The 24,047-nt window shown below is 35.5% G+C and overlaps 1 protein-coding gene across 3 annotated transcripts; it reads left to right on the top strand.

Moving 5' to 3' along the window:
- The first annotated feature begins 1,768 nt into the window (after nt 1-1,768).
- rilpl1 (Rab interacting lysosomal protein-like 1) lies at nt 1,769-23,028 on the top strand. Of its 3 annotated transcripts, XM_062434539.1 has the most exons (8): nt 1,769-2,302; nt 8,323-8,470; nt 10,056-10,174; nt 11,336-11,581; nt 14,883-15,037; nt 16,052-16,156; nt 18,663-18,750; nt 21,680-21,729. In XM_062434539.1, the coding sequence occupies exons 1-8, from the start codon at nt 2,015-2,017 to the stop codon at nt 21,683-21,685; spliced, it is 1,155 nt and encodes a 384-aa protein (XP_062290523.1). In that variant the 5' UTR covers nt 1,769-2,014; the 3' UTR covers nt 21,686-21,729. The 3 variants fall into 3 exon arrangements, with proteins under 3 accessions (XP_062290523.1, XP_062290521.1, XP_062290522.1); XM_062434537.1 differs by lacking the exon at nt 18,663-18,750 and having other exon boundaries at nt 21,680-23,028; XM_062434538.1 differs by lacking the exon at nt 21,680-21,729 and having other exon boundaries at nt 18,663-18,756.
- Nucleotides 23,029-24,047: the final 1,019 nt, after the last annotated feature.

Below are 24,047 nucleotides of genomic sequence, written 5' to 3'. Positions count from 1 at the left end.
GACTCATATAAATTATCTTTAATATGTTGAAAAGTTTGATTTCAACCTTATTTTCTCTCTGACTCACAAGTTACAGGTGTGAAAAAGCTGCACACAACTGTTTAAATGTACAAATTAAACAGCAATAATATATTTTATAATCAAAGTGAAGTCTATATTATGTCTCTAATTGTTGTTATATACGTAATTGATTCATTAAAATCAATAAAATCAACCGAGGCAGAATTTAGCCTTCTGATTTCTGCTCTGTAAGACCTTTACTGTTTTTATATATTTGTATATATTTGTCCCGATATACACACATTAATAAATAAGTAAAAATCAATTATATGTTTGTATCCTGCTTATAAATATTAAACAGGAGCTTTAATTAAACTTCTATTCTTTATTTTAGTGTTTTTATAAAGGTGTTTATGTTCAGGATGGTAATTAAAGTGCTGCTGGTGTTTATTTTGAAGTGTTAAATGTGTTTCCAGTAATGAACCAGTAATGAACCAGTAATGAACCAGTAATGAACCAGTATATTGAATCAGTGAATCTCCCCGCATGCTCTACTGTCTCATATCCTCACAGCGACCTCATCTGTCTGTTATTTCGCACATGCGCAGAACAAACTGCTATCTCACCACAGCAGACTGCGGCAAGCTGGATCAATAGGATCAGAGCTGCTGATACCGGAAGCACTTATCCATACCTTCAGAATAAGAGCGCGATGACCTCACTGCTGCCTCATGGGAACAAATGAGGCTGACTGAACATGATTTGGTTAATTTATAATCATAATAATTAGATTAAATGTAGTCTTCTTTAGGCTGAAGTGTGACAGAGTCTAAACATAAACATTTTTTGTTTTCTTCTTTTTATTTAAAACGGATAAAAGAAAGTTTATATGAAACATTCACAAAGGAGGAAAATACATAAATAAAAGAAATGCATAATTATATTAAATCATATTAAAAACTAAAACATATATATCATGTTGCAGGACTTTTTGGCTCATATTTCAAAAGTACACTTATAAATATACAGTACTTTTATATGCATGTGTTGGTACAAATTATAGTATTATATTAGCATAATATATCTTTAGATAATCAAATGAAAAGCAAAAAAACCCTAATATAAATTAAATAATAATACATAATGTAATATATTATGAACATGTATTTATCTAATTCATTAATTGTTAAAACATCATATATTAGATTAGATTATTATTATGCATTATTTATGATTTAGATTTTTTTGTTATTTATTTATTTATGTATTTTATCTTTATAATTCTTTAAAATAATGTAGTGTTTGAGGACCTCAGCATGTTTAACAGAAAGTGCAATGAACATGACAGGAAGGGACAGTAAATAAATACATTAGACAATATTATTTGAGTATTAAATTATAATATAACACACTGCTATTACTTCTACTTCTTATATATAGAGAGACCAGTTCATACACTGCTGTTAAAATGCCCCGTGTGTCTTTACAAGCAGTCTGATGGTACTTTTTTATTTTAAATCTTATTCTAATAATTATTATCTTCATTATTTCTCTTTAATAACAAAGCATCTTTAATCACATCCTGCTTTTTATTTCACACACACAGTTTAAACCTCTCACAGATAAAAAAAAACCTTTTAATCTTGGCTAATTTTATAAATAATTACCACGCTGATGATTTCAGGTTTTTATTGTGACGTGCAGCTGGAAGTGCGTGTGTGTATTTTATTGTGGAGGATTGACAGCTGACAGGAGGACTCAGCTGATATTTACCTCAAAAAAAAAAAAAAAAATCAAACTACAGCCTGAACTCAGCTGCCAGGAATGGATCCGACACACTTACACAGTGTTAAGTTGATTTAAGGAGGATCTGTTCACAGGATTATAAAGGCCGAGAGCCACACCACAGTAACTTTTGTTCTTCCACAGAGAGCTGAGAGAGAGAGAAAGAGAGAGAGAGGGGGAGAGGAGAAAGGAAGTTTACTGCGGTGGAGGAAGCAGGGCGGCTGCAGACATGGAGGACTCCGGGTCGGCCCTGGAGAAAAATGTGGCGGACCTCACTGTGATGGATGTGTACGACATTGCAGCGGTGGTGGGCCAGGAGTTTGAACGCATCATTGATCAGTATGGCTGCGAAGCTTTGTCCAGGCTCATGCCCAAAGTGGTGCGCGTGTTGGAGATACTGGAGGTGATGGTGAGCCGCAGCTGCATCAGCCCCGAGACCGAAGAGCTGAGGCTGGAGCTGGACAAGCTGAGGCTGGAGAGGATAGACCGGCTGGAGAAGGAGAAGAAGCACAGGAAGGTACAGAAAGAGCAGCCTATAATATACTTTATTATACTTTATTATATGAGTTAATTAGCTGTGGAGTCACTTTTACTGTAGTACAAAACTGAGGTATTTCTACTTTACTTGAGTATTTCTATTTAATGTTACTTTATAAATCCACTCTACTACATTCAGAGGGAAATATTGGCGTTTTTTACATTCATATTTACCTGATATCTGTTATTAGTTACTTTTTAGACATAAAAACGTGATGAGTTTAGTATAACAGTACACAAGTACCATGAGCTTGATGGAAAGTATTGCAGTAAAAGTACATAAGTATTATGAGTAGTAGTATACTGTTAAAGTATTACTGTAAATAGTGTACTGTTTACATTTATATTTACCTGATATCTGTAGTTACTAGTTGCTTTTTAGACTTTTAGATTTAACATTAAAACATATGAGTTTACTACAAAAGTACTTAAGTATTATGAGCTCAATGTAGTTAAAGTATTACAGTAAAAGTACTGCAGTATTATGAGCTTGATGTAAAACATTAACTTTATGAGTAGTAGTATAATGTCAAAGTATTACAGTAAATTTTGTTCTTTTTAAATTTATATTTACCTGATATCTGTAGTTATTAATTACGTTTTAGACTAAGATTTAACATTAAAACATATGATGAGTTAATATAATATAAAACATTGTTTTTTGGCTCTTACAAACATGTTTTGTAGCAGTTGAGCTGCATCAAGTTTGATAAATGATTGTTTTTAGTAATTTTTTTAAAGGAAGAATTCAAGTCAATTCCAGCCTCTAAAATGAATATAATACCACCCCTCACATTTATCTGCTGACCCTTTGGAGGGGCCCCACCCCTAGGTTGGGAACCACTGGACTAAACTAGCTAACTGTATATAAAGTAGTGTAAACTAGCTCCACCTCCAGCAGCTACAACAGTAACATGCTGCTCTTCTATTATTCTGAATGAAGGACTTTTTTTTTGCTTTGCTGGTATTTTCACTCAGAAACAGGATTTGAGTACTTCTTCCACCACTGGGAGGTTATTAGTGGTTGATGTTGTTTAATCTTCTACTATATAAAGCCAGTACAATATATTTTATAGCATTTTAATAATACTGTGTGATTCTAGCAGCCTTACTGTATTTCTCTTGCTACCTTTTATCTCTTACAGCATGAATTTACTCTGTAGTGGTGGAAGAACTACTCAGATCCTTTACTAAAGTGAAAGCTGCAGTAAAGCAATGTGAAAATACTCCATTACAAGTAAAAGTGTGATTTTCTACTAGAGTCCATTTGCAGGCTTATTAGTTTGTTTTTGAAAGAGGTTTCATGCACTTTAGGTTGTGTAATCTTCAATCTTTGTCATGCTTTTGATGACTAATCTGGAAAATAGTAGACATTTGACAAGTATAACTACAGTGTGACAAAGCCCGAAGATTTTCCAACAGAGTCTGCTGCAATGTTTTCCATCGACTGTCATCACGTGCAGCTAAACAAACAGGAAATGAACATTTGTGAAGCCATGTTACACTTAGTTTATTGTTTTTCTGATACTAACAACCAGTGGTGGACCAAGTATTACAGTAGAAGTACATAAGTATTATGAGTGATGTAGTATGCAGTATTACAGTAAAAGTACTGCAGTATTATGAGTGATGTAGTATGTAGTATTACAGTAAAAGTACTGCAGTATTATGAGTGATGTAGTATGCAGTATTACAGTAAAAGTACTGCAGTATTATGAGTGATGTAGTATACAGTACTACAGTAAAAGTACTGCAGTATTACGAGTGATGTAGTATGCAGTATTACAGTAAAAGTACTGCAGTATTACGAGTGATGTAGTATGCAGTATTACAGTAAAAGTACTGCAGTATTACGAGTGATGTAGTATGCAGTATTACAGTAAAAGTAGTGGTTTGGTCCCTCTGACTGATATATTATTATATATGACATCATTAGATTATTAATAGCGAAGCATCGGTGTTAGAGCGGCATGGAGGTGGAGCTAGTTTACACTATTTTATATACAGTTAGCTAGTTTAGTCCAGTGGTTCCCAACCTAGGGGTGGGGCCCCTCCAAAGGGTCAGCACATAAATGTGAGGGGTGGTGAGATGATTAATGGGAGAGGAAAGAAGAAAAAACTAAGTTCTGATAAATGTAGTGGAGTAAAAAGTACAATATTTCCCTCTGAAATGTAGTAAAAGTAGAATATAAAGTAAATACTCAAGTAAAGTTTAGTAGTAAAGTATTTAAATGTCTTCAGTTTAAAGCTCCTGTTCAGTATCACAGTCAGTCAGAGCAGGAACATTGTGTTGGTTCAGAATGAGTCCGCCCTGCTCGGCGCTATAAAAAAGTCCGTCTGTCAGTCTCTCGTGACAGCTCAGCAGGCAGTAAACATGCTCACTGACTGATTCACGTCTCATGACTCTGATAAAGTGGATGTTTTTGTTTCTGCTGCGTCTGACAAAGCATCGTAAACCTGAACCATTTCTAAAACGACAGCAGAAACACACACCTCGTTAAAATCCAGCAGAGAGAGAAGCTCTGCAGTGAGGAGAGGAAAGTTATGAGTGGGAGGAGAGAACACAGAGTCAGTTTTGCTTCCATAAAGCTTCTTCTGTGTGGCTGCAACTAACAATTATTTACATTATTGATCAATCTGCTGATTATTGTCTTTATTAATCAGTTAATTGTTTATTTAAGGTTAAAAGAATAGTAAAAAATCCTGTTTACAAGGCCTCAATGTCTTCAATTCGCTTGTTTTGTCTGACTATGAGTTCAAAACCTTCAGATATTCAACTTAACATATTATATTATGTAATATATTATGTCTGTCAAATAAAACCAGCAAATTCAGCAAAAGTCCAGTTTTTTTGCTTCAATAATTACCTAAAACAATTCATTTTTTATCCAAATTGCTGCAAATTGACTTATTGATTGATTATTGCAGCTCTAATGCGCTGATTGATTCAAGATTCACACATTTTATTTACATTTTTAATATAATATGCGCTGTGAAATTCAAAGAAGGCATCACATCATACTAAGGCTGCACTGAAAAGCTGAGTGTGCAGTAAAATATAATAAATATAACAAAATAGAATAATCAGAATGAGAGTAAAAAGAAAAATTAGGAAAGAAAATCATAAATATAAATAATATTGTTGTGTACAAAAGTGCTAGTGTGTACATTATTCACTTAATTGATTAGTTGATCAACAGAAACTATTTTTAAAGCAAAAATGCAAAATATTCTGCAGTTGAAGCTGCTTAAATGTGAGAATTTGAAGTTAATCTTGTGTGATAAATGATATTAGACTCAATATCTTTGAATTATGGACATTAAAAGACGTTGCCTGAAGCTTTAACGAGCATTTTTACACAATTTTCTGAGCAGATAATGTATTAATGAGGGCAAACTGGAGGTATGACTGTGCACTAATTTACTCATCAATTAATCTTTTTTAGTTAAAGTTGTAAAATAATGACAATAGATCAAATTGCACATGAGAAAGTTTAGAGTCTGTTTGTGTTTGCATGGTGGGGAAAAGTTATAGAATTTATGGATTTTTCAATTTTGCAATATAGACAAAAAGAAAACAGCAAAATGTATGAAAAAAAGCACGACATTGATTATATAATGTTGTTTCTCTCCATGTTCAGGACACAGAAGCTTTAATAGAAAGATCATATTACTGTATAATAATCCAGAGAGACTATATTAGTGTTACTGACTCATGTTTTTTTTATAGATACTTTTATCTCCTTTCCTCTTCCTGCCTGGCGCTGATGGAGACATGGCGAGTAATCAGAGCTCAGCAGAGAGAGAGAGAGAGAGAGAGAGAGAGAGAGAGACAGAGAGACAGAGACAGAGACAGAGAGAGAGAGAGAGAGAGAGAGAGAGAGAGAGAGAGAGAGAGAGAGAGAGAGAGAGAGAGAGAGAGAGAGAGAGAGAGAGAGAGAGAGAGAGAGAGAGAGAGAGAGAGAGAGAGAGAGAGAGAGAGAGAGAGAGAGAGAGACTCTGCTTAACAGCCATGTGAAGATGTTGATGCAGCGTCACACATAAATTAGATTTTAAGAACACACAATCCAGCTTTTTCTCCAGCACGCAGACGGGAGACAAATTGAAGGATAAACATGAATAAATGAGAAGAGAAACATAACGAATGCAGACACTTTTATACGAGGGGTCACTAAGCGGTCAGTTTACAACCAGATCTCAGATTAGCTGAGTGTTTATCACAGATCTCAGTTATTTCATCCCTTCTAGACGCTTAATGTTGGATTCTTCTTTCATTTGTCACACGTTTAACACTCTACTGTATTTATCCTAAAGAAAAACGTATCTACATGGTTGTCTTTACTTAATATAGTGACTTAAAGAGTAACAGAGTCCACAAAACTACAGTTTCAACACTAAACTGAAGAAGATTTAAAGTCCAAACTGAGTGTTTATGTTAACTTTTCAAATACAGTAACAGTTTGACACAACAATTCAAGCTTTTTTTTTTATAGCTTTCAGTTTCTATCACTTCATCTGCAATCAATCAATTTAATACAATACAACTTAATTAATCCCTGTAGAACCTGATAATGTAATACATTCCTGATAATGTTCTCCAAGAACACGTAGACACTATAAATAGAAGGAGAAACATTGTTAACCACAAAGCTAAAAGCTAAAAAACTACAGTATACTTTGGCTCCTGCTTATTGTTATAGTATATATATGTGTTGCCTTTTCTTTGTGTCCTTTCTGTCTCGTGTTTATCGCTCCACCCAGATCATCTATACTTAATCAGTCCATAATAAGGTTCACCTGGCTCTGAGGAGGAAGAGCTTAACCCTCACATACTGTTCATATTCTGACTCATCACAGTGTTTCCTCACATAATTAATCTCTATAACAAACTCCTGAACCACAAATCATTCATAAAGACCTCATCAGTCACAAATAAACATGATCTATCCTTAATGAAGCTTTCAGAGAGCAGAGAGAGTTTATTCTTTAGTTTTTATGATAAACATTACTATGTAAAAGACACTTTACTATGGTCCAATGTTACATAAAACATGAGAACTATTTTAATGAATATGCATCAAATATATTTCCTTTAGTGTAAATCCCGGGTCACATTTGAGGAAGACATCTAATTTCAGGCTAAAAGAAAAAAGTATTTTTACAGCTCTCAGATGTAAAAATAGAGTATGTAAGGGTTAAAAAAATTAAGTTTCCTGTGTCAGGGGTTAGAGGCGTCTTGTTTGTGCTGTATTTAATGTTTCTGTTGTATTTTGATTGATTACATTCATTTAGCTTCTTGGTTGTTTTGTGTGTTTTGTTAATAAATCTCTAGTTCATGTGTTTTAAAAGATGTTAGTTTTACTTTTTGTAAATCTACGACAGAGTATTAGGGACAGGCAAAAAAAAAAGAAGAAAAAAAGCAAATAAACCAGTAATACTTCCTTCTCATTAAGACACTAGATTGTTTGCACATACCCACAAATACAGCCAGTTGTTGCTTAATCTTTTATTGTGAAAGTTTTTCCACTCTCTTATATTTCGGATCCAATTCAGGCGTGAACATGTACGGATGGATTTGAGAAGTTGACATTTGGAGTAAAAAAGGAGAAAAAGAAGTGAAATCCTGCTACTATAGTTAGTTTATGTAGGAAACTTCCTGAAGCCGACCAATCAGAGCAGAGTGGGCTCATCAGGAGGAGGAGGGGGGCCTTAAAGAGACAGGAGCTAAAACGGCCTGTTTCCGACATAGGCTGAACTGAGCGGCTGCATGAAGAGTCAATATAAGATCAATAAGGGTTTTTCTTTTACTATACATCTATAAATAAAAAAGATATTCCAGTAGAGCTCCAGAATATAAATATAGAGCTGGAAATGTGCATGATTCATCCCCTTTAATAAGTAGATATAAATATCCAAGGACTCTACAGCCATGTTAGCGGTGCTGCTTTGTGTTGTGTTATACTATAATAACATATATGTGTTTTTATTCTCTCCGTGCAGGAGTTGGAGCTGGTGGAGGACGTATGGAGGGGAGAAGCTCAGGACCTCCTCACTCAGATCGCTCAGCTGCAGGAGGAGAACAAATCTCTCCTCACCAACATGTCCATCAAAGACCCCATGAGTGAGGAAGACCTGCAGAGGCACGAAGGTGAGGACGGGAGCTCTACACACACACACACACACACACACACACACACACACACACACACACACACACACACACACACACACACACAGAGAGAGGAAGCAGCAGACAAATCAGGTGTGTCAGAACAATTAGGTTTACATTCGAGTCTGTCCACATGATGAATTTTTTAAAGCAAAAATGCCAAATAATTGCTGATTCCTGCATCTCATATGTGATAATTTGATGCTTTTCCTCACTATAGATGTTAGTATATTTAGTATCTATGAGGTTTGGACGGTTGGTCAAATAAATAAAGAAATTTGAAGATGTCATCTCGAGCTGTGGGAAATTATAGCAGACTTTTTTCATCATCATTTTCTAGACAAGGCAAATAATCAAGAAAATATTTTCATTATACAAAATTAATCAATTGTTAGTTTCAGCCTACTTTACATAATTCAATACAATGTTCTTAGAAAAAAATGTCCATTATAGTCACTTTGAGTAATACATTAAAATTGAAAGACTTAATTTGCTACCTGCTGTTTGTGTTTTGGTTATGCACACAAACACAAAACACACACACACACACACACACACACACACACACACACACACACACACACACACACACACACACACACACACACAAAGGAAGCCTTCTCCGCATCTGACGGCGAGCTAGTCTTGTCTCTGCACCAGAGGCTCTTCCGTGGTTTAACACACACAGAGGCCACAGTCATCCTGAAACACTGAAGGACAGACCAGCCTCAGTGTACAAGCACACCTGCTACACACACACACACACACACACACACACATGCACGCATACTTGCACGCATACTTGCACACAAATCAGGCTTTTCCTCTGTACAACTATGTCCAATGACTTTTCTTTGCAGATTATTAATAGAAATATCAGAGTCAGTGACTGATAAGAGTTGGCAAGATGAGCAATTCAAAAATATGTTAAAAACTAGTTTTAAAAGCAGTATCAGGTTTGTTAAAATGTACATTTTGTATTTTTGTTGGTTTTATATAATTTGAAATGACATTTGCACCATTTTTAACCAAAAGTAAGACTGAATGCTCCTGAAAATGTCAAATGGTGTAACCACAAAAGAACAGTGTATTTAAGTGGACTTATACTAATAATGACTTCATTTAAAACATGTAAATGTTTCCTGATCTCCATGATTCCCAAGATTAAATGTAATATTTAGAACAATTGTATTCCATTACCTTTATTTAATATAAAAAATTATAATGTAAGATCATGCTAAACTAGTTGATATGGTGTTTTATTGACAATTTAGTGTTTTTAAGCAAGTTGAATTATTTGGTACAAAGTTTTTATGGTTACACCACTAAGACATTTTTGCCATAATCCTCTAATCTATTCTCTCAAAATGGATTAAAAGCAGAAATTTGATTCTGGATCCACAAAAAAAGAATGTGTGCGAGTTATTCATACGTTTATTTTCACATTTTAACTCCTTTAAATTTGACTAAACCACATGGACACAGACAAACATCATTGACCCATAAACCTGTTTTTATTTTAACACTCCTTCACTGTCTTCTCTCTCTGTGTTTTTTTTACCAGGTATGACGGAGAGAGAGCGACAGGTGATGAAGAAGCTAAAAGAAGTGGTGGACAAGCAGAGGGACGAGATTCGAGCCAAGGACCGAGAGCTCACACTGAAAAACGAGGACATAGAAGCAGTAAGGAGACACACTCAAACGGGAGCAGGCTGGGTTGATTTTATACTCAAAGCTGAATAAGAAAAAATGCCTGAAACTGTGTCTGAATTTTGATATTTACACCCAGAATTATCACATCTTATAATATAAATCTTATAATCTCAGGTGAACATATCTCCAAACAAAACAGCAGATGTCTGGATGAATTAAGCCAGTGCAGATGATACAGAATGCGGCGGAGCAGGGGCCTCCCTCTCTGTCTTTAAGAAGCACTTGAAGACCCAGCTCTTCAGAGAGTACCTCCTCTCTTAACTTACAATTACTTAGCACTCTTAACTTACAACTACTTAGCACTACTTAGCACTACTTAGCAGTATTTATTTATTGTCACACTAATGTCTCTGTTGCAATGTAGCTTGAATGTTATTCTCCCTTGTAAGTCGCTTTGGATAAAAGCGTCTGCTAAATGACTAAATGTAAATGTAAACAATTAATACTCAATAAGACGCTTTACAGAATCAAAGACAAATTAAAACAATAAAACCATGCAGAATAAATGAAAACACAGTTAATAAAAAGCAATGCAGAGAAGAAGAAACAAAATAGAAAATCAAAACAAATAAAAGAAAACATCAAAACAATCAAACAGTAATTGTCTTAAATTTAGTTTTTAATATTCAAGGTCTTAAAAAAGTCTTAAAAAGTCTGTAACTGTAGGAGTAACGGTATTTAATTTTATTTGAGTTGGGGTTCAGTTTATGATATTTATCATTATTATCTGGTTATTTTACATAAACCAACCAATCAACTTATTAATTAAAGTTTTTTAAAATAATCAGCAGTTGTAACTATAATGAAACTAATCATGAGTTGCAGTCTTATATAAATGACTCGCTCCATCTCAACCCACTACAACAGTAAAATCCTGCTTTTGTATCATTATATCTCAGTAATGGTGTTAATTTTTCCTTAAAGACGTTTTAAAAAGGTCTTAAAAGTCATTAAATGCTCAGATACCCCGATTTGGTAAAGGTGTGTGTGTGAAAAATGACCTAATGCAGCTTTAAAGGCTTATTTATCCTGATTAGACTGTTGGACACATGTTTTTATCCCTTTCTCTCTTCTTATCTCCTCCTCCTCTCCTGTCTTACCCTCCGTGTCTCTGCCTGTTTCTCTCTGCAGCTCCAGCAGCAACAGTCTCGCCTCATGAAGATCAACCATGACCTGCGCCATAAGATCTCCGTGGTGGAGGCTCAGGGCAAAGCGCTGATCGAACAGAAGGTGGAACTGGAGGCCGGAGCTCAGGCGCGGGGACAGGAAGTCACTGCCCTCCGACAGGAAGTTACACGCTTAAGGGAACGTCTGCAGGGAGACGCGCCCGCCCAGAACAATGAGGAAGCCCAAGCTCAGCCTCCGTCACCTGCAGAGGTAACACCAGACAGTTAGAAGAGTTTATTATTTAACATTAGTTTAACAGTGAAATACAATCATTTTGTTAACTTACAGGAAAACTATAGTGTTATAAATTAGAGCCAGGCAATATGGGTAGAAACAAATATGATATAATATAATATTTTTGACCAAATACCTCGATATCGTTATTGCGACAATATTGTAGGGATGACTATCGATGCTTTCACAAAATAATTATTTAATTTTCGATCAATAATCATCAGTAATGTGGATATAATGACTAAGTGGATAAATGCAGATAATAGAACAGAAAATTACATTTCTACTGTAATGCAGCCTTTAAAAGCAGGAAAAGATTATTCCATATCACGATATTACGATATTCAAAATCTAAGACGATATCTATAAAATATCATGATATCGATATGATACTGATTTATTGCCCAGACCTATTATAAATCTTCTGGCAGTCTGCAGACTTTACTTCCAGACTGGATAATTGTAATTAAGTGTATTTACTCATCTGCTGGACTTAAGTGCAATTTTAGATACTTGTATTATACTTGGGTCTTCCTACGTTCTGTTCACAACATTTTAGGGCAAAATATTCTACTTTTTTTACTTAGATAGTTGAGGACATAATTTTGAATTTTGGGAGATATTGATCAACATTTTACTGACATCTTTTACCCCAAACAACCAATCAATTATTTGATAATGAAAATGCTCATAAGTAGCACCTTTAAGAAAATGTTTAAAATTAAAACTTTTGATTCAGATATCTGTACGTTGAGTAGTAACCATTGAAATTTGAGCGAATATGAAGCGTCTGTACTCTGAGGACTGAACGTGTGATTTAGTATTTTGCATTTTGTGTTTAAAGGTAATAAAATAGTGAGTCAGTTTGGCTTTTTTGCACACTGAAACTGAAACTATGGTGTTAAAACTGCGCCAAAGCAATCTAAAACACTGTAAAAACCAAAATCACCACTAAAAATGATCAGCTGAAGCCATAAAGTCACTAAAACTGCTACCCAAAAAAAAAAGGCTGATACCTCGGATGGCTTAAATAAACAGATAATAAACTGTCTTTTACTCCACCAGCTTGGTAAAGCTGCTACAGCGGTGTTGGGAGCTGAGGGCTGGTCAGACAGCTCTGACCCCCCTCAGCTGAGTCCGGGCGGGTTTGACCCCGCCCCGCGCCCCTTACCTGGTTCCCTCAGCCCCGAGGGACACGAGGATGAGGAGGCTGAGGAAGAGGCAGTGTTGCTTTGGGTAATGGAGAAATGCAAGTTGTAGCAAAACCAGAGTGGTGTGTGTGTGATTTTCCTGACTCTAACTCCAAAAACCTGCACTTCTCCCTGAAGAACAACCTCATACGTAGAAGCACAACAACAACAACAAAATAAAAGCGAGTGGACTAACATTTGTGTGGCCCATGAGAAGTGCTGGAGTGGCTTGGCATGGGTGTTTGAGAACTAACAGACAGTCAGTAGGATTTTTAGCTCCTCGGCCAACTGGGTGAGACTTTACGGACAACTGACCTCTCTAAATATAGACCCGGCTCCGACAGCTCGGCCTCTAACAGCACTTGAAGTTGTCCTTTGGTGCACCTTGATCCTGAAACACTGACAATAGAAATGCGAGTTTAAAGTCCAACTGAAATCAAATTGCATGTTTTTTTTTTGTTTTTTTTTACTGCAACTACAGCAACATGTCTGCTCTGTTAATCATTAATCCTGTGCTCTAAAAGAAATAAATGAAATCAAAAGGGAGAAATTTATATTTGAACCCTTTACATACTGTTCATATTCGGACTCATAATTAGTCTCTACGCTAATTCACATTCATAAATTCCCCCATCAGTCATTAATAAATGTTTGATTAATCCTTAATACAATCACTATTTTTATGGTCCATTTATTTCTTTTTTGTAAACTGGGTTACATTAGGAAAAATCCAGTTTAAAGAAATGTGTGCAGGGAGTTTTTACAGCTCTCAAATGTAAATAAAAAGGGTCAAATTTGACTCTGAACATTATGTAAGGGGTTCAATTCTTTAATTTCATAATGGGGTCACCATTATGTCACTTTATTTTTTTGCATTAAATCAAAAGAATACCTTTAGTTATCCATTCATTTATCTGGAGTTCTTATTTTAATACAGCAAATCTCATCTAAAAATAAAGTGACAATGGAGTTTTCTATCATAGAGCAGAGCAGACGGTCATTACCATGGTTACCTGTAGCAAGTAGGCGTGGTTTGATCACCTGAGTATGTTTGGTGACGCTGTGGTGAAACGCAATTTTGCCCACACTTCTTACTACACTTAATGCTTATCTTATGTTACTTTAGTTACTATTTTAAGTTTTTAATTTGATAGGAATTATGGAATCAGCTTTATTCATGTTTGGAAACTCCTCGTCTGAACATAAAGCTGTAAAAATCATAATTACAACTCAGATATGGTTTGAATTTGGCATAACTTACACACATGAACACGTCTTATCCTGCGACTTGATCTGGTGAAGGAGCCACCAAACAAACATTCACTGAGGAAAAAGCTGGCAGACTAGAGAGCTAATTAGATGCTTTAGCTGCATGTAATCACACCTGCAAATGTCTCTTTTGGTTGCTGCTCTTCAACATCGCCGTTAGTAACACACTGACGCTGCAGCAGTTAATTACCTTGTCTCTGTTCTGTATGGTGAAACCAGCCGGCTGAGACTAAAAGGAGCATTTCTGATATTTTTTACATATATTTTTGTTTTACAGCTCTCATACAACACATCTAAAAAACATCTTGACTGTATTTTTTAATTAAATGTGATTTCAGTTGGACTTTAACGTGGTGTGTAGAAAACATAGTAAGATTTCAGTCTGTTTTTTTGCTCAGTGCATGAGTGACGTCGTCTGCAAGTGTGTTTTTTAAGTATTTTGGGTGTTTTGTCTCAGGTGTGCTGAGTTTTTAAAAAAACAACAAAAACAAACAGGCAGTATTTTAGTTGATAGTTAGAAGGGAAGGGGCGAACAAATGTATTGGAACAAAGCCCGATGTCTGACTTAGAGTTCAACGTTTGCCACCAGGAGGCGATGTGCGATGAGGACATGCCTGCTGTGTTCCAATATTTTACCAAGGTATCCTCACTTCCTTCCCGCCCTCCTTCCTTGCTTCCTCCCTTCCTTTTTTGTCTGGTTTTTATTTCCTCGGCGTGACACATCTCTCTCTCTCTCTCTCTCTCTCTCTCTCTCTCTCTCTCTCTCTCTCTCTCTCTCTCTCTCTCTCTCTCTCTCTCTCTCTCTCTCCCTGGGGCAGGAGGCGTTGTGTGAGGAGGAGGCAGGAGGCCTGGACCCGAAGGATCCAAACAGACCTCGCTTCACCCTGCAGGAGCTGAGAGACGTTCTCCACGAGAGGAACGAGCTAAAGGCCAAAGTGTTCCTGCTGCAGGAAGAGCTGGCCTATTATAAAAGGTACTTAACCTCTGTGTTGTCCTCCCGGGTCAAATTGACCCCGTCTGTTTTGACTGTTCCTTCTGTCCTCCCTTCCTTCCTTCCGTCTGTCCTTCCTCCCTCCCTCCTTCTCTTTCTTTCCTTCCTCTCTCTTTCCTCCCTTCCTTCGTTCCTTCCTCCATCCCCCTTTCTTTCTTCCCTCGTTCTTTCCTTCCCTCCTTCCTTCCTCCCTCCCTCCCTCCTTCCTTTCCTCCCTCCCTCCTTCCTTTCCTTCCTCCCTTCCTTCTTTCCTTCTTTCCTTCTTTCCTTCCTCCCTTCCTCTTTTCCTTTCTCCCTCCCTCCTTCCTTTTTTCCTCCCTCCCTCCTACCTTCCTTCCTTCTTTCCTCAGTCCTTCCCTCCTCCCTCCCTCCTTCCCTTCCTTCTTCCTCCCTTCCTCCCTACCTTCCTTCCTTCTTCCTCCCTTCCTTCTTCCTCCCTTCCTTCCTTAACTCGAAGACAACAGGAGGGTTAAACACACATATAATTCAATCTAATGATGATGATGATGATGATGTAACATTACAGCAGAGTCAAGATAACAAAAACTTTTATATTTATTGAGTTAAAATAGATTTATTTCTGTATGTTGGAGCCATGAAATTGAATAAGATACTTCCTTTAATTAAAGAAGAGTGAACATTTTCTGCTTTTAATGCAAATTCTTAACAATGGCGTCTGTAATAGGAGCTTTATTGTCATTATATTAAAGGTCAGACAACAATAAAACCAAATTTAGATAGTGCTCCCCGAGGCATAAAAACATTTAAGACAATTAAAACCAAGTAACTAGTTACTCCTCAACACTGATTATATTATAAGAAATGATTGTTGTATATAGCTGGGAACAAACAGACATTTGATTTAAATATCAATAAATTAATGTAATTGAAGGTTTTATTGTCAGTACTAGTTTTCCATTAAAAAGGCGTTACATTTAATTTGACAATGATGATGATGATGATGCTGATGATGACGATGATGCTCTGTCTTCACAGTGAGGAGACAGAAGATGAGATGGTGACTCCGTCTCCGTCTCCCTCGCCTGAGCTGAGGACTCGCGCCCGCTCGTCTGCTCAGCCGGAGTCGGGAATCAAACGCCTGTACGTAGTTCTCACCTGTCTGCAAACACACACACACACTCACCTGCTCGCCTGTGTAAAAGAAATCACACACACACACACACACACACACACACACACACACACACACACACACACACACACACACACACACACACACACACACACACCTCCTCCTGCACTCTGTGATGAGTTAAAAAGTCAAAATCAGTCAGTCAGACGGCTTTGCACGGGCGGAGTGAGGCTGGTTCATTTGGTCCCTGCATGCTTTAAATGTTTAAATATCACTCCTCAAGAAATATGCAAATGAAAGCTTGTTCCACCTTTAGAGCTTCACTGCAGTAACGCACATCTTTAGCTGTGTGTCGGGTTTAAATACCTTTTATTTATACAGGTAGTTAAACATGCTGAGAGACTGTGGATATTATACAAGATGACTTCATATTGGAGTTGCTAAACACGTGAAAGCAGCTCAAACATAAGAGAAATCCTTTTGCACCTAAATTGAAATTATAACCTTTATAATTGTTGTTTTTACAGCTCTATCTGATATAATTTCCTTCAGCCTCAGTTGGCTTCTTTAAATGAAGTGTGTAGTTACTTTTTAACTATAATAATATACCTTAAATAAACCACTGAGGTGCAAACAAGCTTAAAAATAAACCAATGTCCAGTGTGCTGTGTATCTTTATGCATAGTTTAGGAAACACATGCTCACTTTAACGTTGGTAGATAACAACATTGTGCATATTTAATCATGTTTCTATGCAGTAAATTCAGATTGAAACTGTCACCGATGCTGAAACGCTGCCACACTGACACAGTTTGCTTCCCCTTCAACACACCAGCAGCTTAGCTAAACTGAAACTCCTGCATTACTGCGCCACACTGTGTTTATTGTCAGAACTGCATGCATGTGTATATGTGTGTAATAACATATTGGGTTAGAGAAGGAGTCAGAAAGCCAGAGATGTTCAATTTATGAAAGATATGAAGCAGCAAATCCTCACAGTTTTAAAATTAGGAAACTTTCTGTAAAAAAGCAACCTTAATTATTTGATCAATTATCTAAATAGTTGATGGTTATTATGTCTATTTTTCAATGACAGGTGTAGTGCTGCACAATTATACTCACACATATTATGAAATTTAGATATTTTTTGTTCCAATTTTCTTTCAATAGTGCACAAATTTCTTACTTAAGAAAATATAATGCAATACTTTATGTGCAGGAGCAAATAGGGCGTGATTTTTCTGACCTTGTCTCAACTCAACTTTTTAGATTATTTTTTAGAACTGGGATTTATTAACCCTTAAATACTGTTCGGGGTCAAATTTGACCCATTTTTACATTTGAGAGCAGTAAAAACATTTCTATTAGCCAGACTTTTCCCCAAATATAGAAAAATTGAAATAAAATGCATCATTTTTTCGTTTTGTGCAGCCGATGCAGTTTTATATGTGCAAATATGTCTTTTTTATCTATAAGATTAATCAATTAAACATTTATTAATGACTGATGGGGAATTTATTAATGTAAATTAGTGTAGAGACTAATTATGAGTCAGAATATAAACAGTATGTAAAGGGTTAATATATATTCAGCAATTTACAATGACATAGATAGATATACTCAATGAAAAAGGCCCCAAAATAAGTTAATTAAAAATAGAAATAAAGCGAATAAGAGTGACATTTTTCACCATTTTCCGATATTTTGTGGACCAAACAACTAATCTATTAGTATTATTATTCTATTACAGATGAATCAATAATAAAAAAAGATAATTAGTTGCATGTATAGATTGTATTGTAGCTTTATTTCTGACATTTTCCTTCTGTATTCATGTGTGTGAATAGTGAAATTATATTTTTTTTTACAACCTTTAACTTGTTCTATTATAATATTTTCAGTGATTATACTTAAAGATTTATACATTTTTATAGCTGAGTTTGTGTTAAAATAACAAACAGCATACATGTGAGTGAGAAAAGCTTAAAAGGTGCTAAACAAAGTCAAACATTCATCCATAAAATGTCAGTAAAAGTGAAGTAAAATGAACTGCAGAGGGTTAACACGCAGTATTTTATATGTATTGTATTTATTTGTATTTGACCATTTGTACACAAAGATGTGAGTATGCATGATGAGTGGCACACTTCACTCTCCTTCCAGGCATGTTCACCACTGTTTTATGCATGTTTAACACCATGAGCACCGTTTATATTGGTCATGGCTGCAGGTACAGTACATGCTACACACATGTCAAAAAAACACAGCAAATGAAGAAGAAGAGTGTTTTCATGTGCAAGCACTCATTTATTTTATTTCATATCTACACTTAAAGTAGCAAAAGCATGCCTTCTTCATTTGGGTTTAATAGGAATATTTTTACATTGGGTCCAATAGAGGTTTTTAAAGGTTGATGTGGTCCCTGTTTGTCCCCCTCCCTCCTCTCTATATCTTTCTTCCTGTGTGTGTGTGTGTGTATATACAAATGTGTGTGTGTGTGTGTGTGTGAGACAGGATCTTCACAGCCATTATGCCGATGGTGGCGGCTGGTTTGATCCCAGATGACCCCACTTTACAGCCAATCAGACGTCTCATATCGATAGTATGACCCCCCCTTAATATATATATATATATATTTGATTGGCTTCAGAGTTTTGTCATTTTCTCAGCTAACAGCATCCCTCCGTCCCTCCATCCCTCCATCCCTCAGCTGCATCCTGCATGTGCCGGGGCCGCTCTTTCTCTCTCTAACCTTATTTTTCTCCCCCCTCCTTACACCTTTTGTAGTATTCTGATTGGCTGATTGTGGGGATGTCTTTATTTTAATTGTGGATCATTAAAATAAAAAATAAATAAATAATATCAGCCAGTCAGAATCAGAATAGACACACAGTTTGTGTTTTTGTCGCCTTCTCCTTCTTCTTCTTCCTCGCTGACCACAGTAACTTCTCGTTCACTTCTGCAAGCTCATCAATAATAATAATAATAATAATAATAATAATAATAATAAATTAATTTTGTGGGATTTACAAACTAAAAAGCACTTTTAGCTCTTTTTGGTGTAGTTAGCAATCAAACCGTTTAACGATGGAAAGTCGATTTTAACTCAACTTTAACAGTTTTATTAAATTTAAAAAGAAAATTATTATAATTTGACTTATGTTAATATAAATGTGTTCTGTGTAACATTTAGTATTTCATTTTGACTTGGTGAATAAGTAGTAGGTTTGGCTTAGAAAGTCAGCAGAGTTTTGATTTAGTATCTTATAGTTTTGACGTAGTATTCTATACATTTTATTTACTATCTTGTAAAAACATTTTTGTTTTGACGTAATATTTTATCATTTTGACTAAGTATCTCATAATTGTGACATGGTACATCATCGTAGTTCTGACTTAGTATTTCATAATTATTACTTAGAGTCTAATTGGTAAAAAAAAACCAACAATATTACAACTACAAATACAGTATCTACACATATATTATAGTAAAGGTGCTCTGTAAATTAGAGACATTAGTATAATAAATGAATAATGAGACTATAATAAATGTATAGTTCTGACCATTTGACTGTGAGCTCTGATTTTAAGGGAAATCTTTGCATTGCTTTATGGAAGAAGGTTATTTGCTTTGCAGTGCAGGGTTGCTCTTTCTCTACAAGCTTTTTCAGTTTAAGACACATGATGTTGAAACTATTTTCAACACATTTACAATCATCACCAACAAGACCTGCAAGTAAATATTTACTGCAGGGAGTAAACGTGGTTTTAAACCCTTTAAAGTTCAACAAATAAAACCCACTGACACTGACACCAGAACTTTATTTCTCAACTGCAGCTTGTTTACAGTAATTATACCAGTGTCATAACTTTAATGGATAGGTTTAAGTTTATATTAATACAGTAATCATATGCTTAGTGAAGGAGCTATAGGTCGCTGGATTTATTCCTCCTGTTCATACTGGCAGTGAAGTGATCCTTTCTTCCTCCAGCAGAGATAAAGTTACATCACTTCTTTCTGTCTACACACACATTGTTTACATTTCCAAACTTGTAGTCGTCAATCTCAAGTTTCTCCCATGTGACAAAACTAGTCCAAATGATCAGATTTTACAGCAGCTCCCTCGAGAGCAGGGGTGTCAAACTCATTTTCATTCGGGGGGCTGCATACAGCCCAATCTGATCTCATGTGGGCCAGATCATTAAAAAGATGGATGAGAGGATGTAAGGAAGCAAAACAAGACAGGAAGGAAAGATGAAAGAAAGGAAGGAAGGAAGGAGGGAAGGAAGGAAGGAAGGAAGGAAGGAAGGAAGGAAGGAAGGAAGGAAGGAAGGAAGGAAGGAAGGAAGGAAGAGAAGAGAAGACATGAAGGAAGGAAGAGAAGACATGAAGGAAGGAGAAGAAGACATGAAGGAAGGAAGGGAGGAAAGAAGGAATGAAGGAAGGAAAAGAAGACATGAAGGAAGGAAGGAAGGAATGAAAGAAGGAAGGAAGGACGGACAGAAGGAGGGAAGGAAGGAAGGAAGGACAGATGGAAAGAAGGAAAAGAAGACAGGAAGGAAAGTGGGCCGGATTAGATCCCTCGGCAGACCGGTTCTGGCTTGCAGGCCTCATGTTTGACCCCCCTGCTCTAGACACACAGCAGTCTTTTTCACTACTTATTTCACATATGCAGTAGTACCAGGTGCACCGGCAGGGATTTTAGGCCCCATGTAAATATATCACACTGTTGCCCCACCATCACACACATTTACCACCCCAAATATGCACAATCCCTGTAACTACACCTCTACCTGAGCAGGCTGGTAAACTATTGTTGTGGTTTTAGCAGCAATGATTGCGTTTTTTTTTTTTTTTTTTTGCCGTTTTTTTTCGGCATAGACACCTTTATTCAGCAGTAGACAGATAGGAAACATGGGAGCCCTGATTGTATTTTATGAAGCTGCTAAGACGCTTTGATCATGGTACATGCAGGACTGAACCATTTCATGTAAATAGAGGGGGGTGTTTGGGCAGTACAGAGGCTTTGGATGGTTAACTGTTGACAGAAATACAATGTTAGTTTAATGAGTACGTTATAAATAATAGGTATAGGGCAGAAAATGATAATTAAAAGACAAAAGTTCTATTAAAATATATATATATATATATATTTGTATTTTTGTCATGTGTTTTTTGTAGTTTTTTGTTTTATTTTGTATTTTTAAATGTATTTTTCCATGCAGTCATGCTGGGAAAGGATCACTGCACAGAAAGTGTCGACAGGAAAAACTATTACAGCAGCTACTTCACTTTTTCAGTGTTGAATAGACTAAAAACTTTATAAATGTGCCTAAACGATAGATCATTTTAATAAAGTGATTAATCTTAACACAAATATCAATATAACTGATACTCACTGCACACGCTAAACGTACATGTGACTATCTGCTGATACTTACTTTGCATATCTGTAGGTATTAATATCACATTTAAATAATACACTGAATGCCTTTGTCTTTCTTTCTTTCTCTTTTCTTTCTTGTTTCAGGTTTAGTTTCTTCTCACGTGACAAGCAGCGGGCGTCGCAGAGTAGCGCTCAGTTTGACGGCAGCCTGGGCTCGTGGACGGGGAAAGACGACGTGTACACAGAACAAGCCCAGGAGGCGTTACAGCACATGTAGTCATATGTGTAGGACTTGACGAGGTTTACGCAAACCCCCCCCCCAAAAAAAACCTCTTAACACTCCATGTCTATCACTTTAAGGCCAGCTTGTGAAGCATCAAACCACCACTAGTGACTCACACTGCAACTGAAAACAAATGTGTGCTTGAAGTGAGAAGACTTGACACAGAGAGAGAGAGAGAAGAGTGAAAAATCGCCCAAAAAAAGAGGTTTATTTAAACATATAAGAAGCATATAGCTCAGTATTGATGGCACATACAGACTGTACAATTTTAAAAAAAACAAGAAGAAATGCCAGAGAATATTTTTTTGGTGTTTGAAGATTGTGTTTGGTTTTTTTTTTAAAGAATGTGACGCAGCAGAAGAGAGAAAGAGAGAGAGAAAGAGAGAGAAGGTAAAACTCAAGTTGTTGGAAAGGAAAAGTGGAAAGTTGATCCAGGTGGTTAATGATATGTTAAAAGACTGACAAAGAGCGAGATAGGGAAGGAAAAATGGCTCGTTATACTGCACAAATTATGGCGTGGGACACAAAGTGTACATTTTAAGTTAATTAAATTGATTGAAAATGAAGGATTTGCTTTTTAATTGAAGGATGAGGATTTTATATTATAACTACTGCAGAAGTAAGAGACAAATTTGTTTTCATTTCAAATAAGAGAAACACTTTTGTGCCCCATTAAGTTGTTTTTTTTAACTTTCTGTCCCGTTTTATGAGGGCAGCTTGTAGGTCCATCACCAGCATTTAGCAAATTCAAACTATGCAGCTCTACACATCTAAAAAAAAAAAAAGAGAGAACGGGCCTTATGTTTATAATGTTGCATAGAATCACAATTTAAAAGCTGTGTACTAAAGGAGATTAAAAAATAGATAATATACAATAATAAACATGCAAAAAATACAGTACATGAAGTATGAAAAGCCCATTTCTAACAAGAGGAGAGAAAAATACGTCAAGGTTTATGTTTAAATTACTCATGGATTATCAAAATAATGATACTGAAGTTTTCATAATAATAGTAAGTTAAAATTTAAAGATACTAAGCAAAGGTTTTGACATAGTTTCAACTTAGTATCTTATGATTGGGTTGAGTAAATCATCATAATTTTGATGTAGTTTATTAGAATTTGGCTTATAATTTTAAATTAGTGTCTTATAGTTTAGATTTAGTAAGTCATAATTTTGATTTAGCGTCTCAAAATCTCATTATTTTGACTCAATATCTTATGACTGTACTTAGTAAATAATTTTATTCTTGAGTTTTTTAGAATTTGGACTTTACTAATTTGTAATTTTGACTTAGTATCTTATAACTTTGGTTTAGTATCTTTATAATTGGGTTGAGTAAATCATTGTAATTTTGACTTAGTTTATTATAAGTTTGACTTAGTATCTTAAAGTTTAGAGTTAGTAAGTCATAATTTTGATTTAGCATCTCAAAATCTTGACTTCTCATTATTTTTGACTTGGTTTCTTATAATTTGGCTTTGTAAATCATTGTAATTTTGACTTAGTTTATTAGAATTTGGACTTAGTATCTTGTCATTTGGACTTAGTGTCTTATAGTTTAGATTTAGTCAATTATACATTTTTATTAAGCGTCTCACAATCTTGATTTACAATCTCATAATTTTGATTTAGCAGTTTATAATTGGGCGTAGTAAATAATTGTAATTTTTTACTTAAAATCTCAGAACTCAGATATTGTACAAACATTTTGATTTAGTAGCTTATAATTTTGATGTACATCTTTTTTTTTTAAATGATCATAATTTTGACTTAGTATGTCATCATCATGGCCTAGTACCGACATCATAGTTATGACTTATTATCTAATACGTTTGACTCAGTATATATTAATCATGACTTAGTATTGTATAATGGTGATTACTATATCATCAGAAATCTGACTTTTAATTTAGCATCCCACAATTGGGCTTTGAAATAATTGTAATTTTGGCTTAATATCTTGTAAATGTGACTTAACATGTCAACATATTGACTTGCTAAATCATCATAGTTATGACTTAGTTTGTAATACTCTGACTTAATAAGTAATCATTATTTTGACCCCTTTCTCATCAATTTAACCATGAGTATTTGTGTTTTTTCATTCAGTAACTTTTCATTACTTCTTTATCTTCCTGTCAGAAATGGGCCTCCAGATGTAAGTTTATGCTTCTCCCAGCAATAGAAACCAACACTCACCATCTAAAGTCACTAAAAAAAGCACT

Source organism: Scomber scombrus, chromosome 15, assembly GCF_963691925.1.
Source record: "Scomber scombrus chromosome 15, fScoSco1.1, whole genome shotgun sequence".
NCBI classification, from domain to species: Eukaryota; Metazoa; Chordata; class Actinopteri; order Scombriformes; family Scombridae; genus Scomber; species Scomber scombrus.
This window is presented reverse-complemented; position numbering and strand designations above follow the sequence as displayed.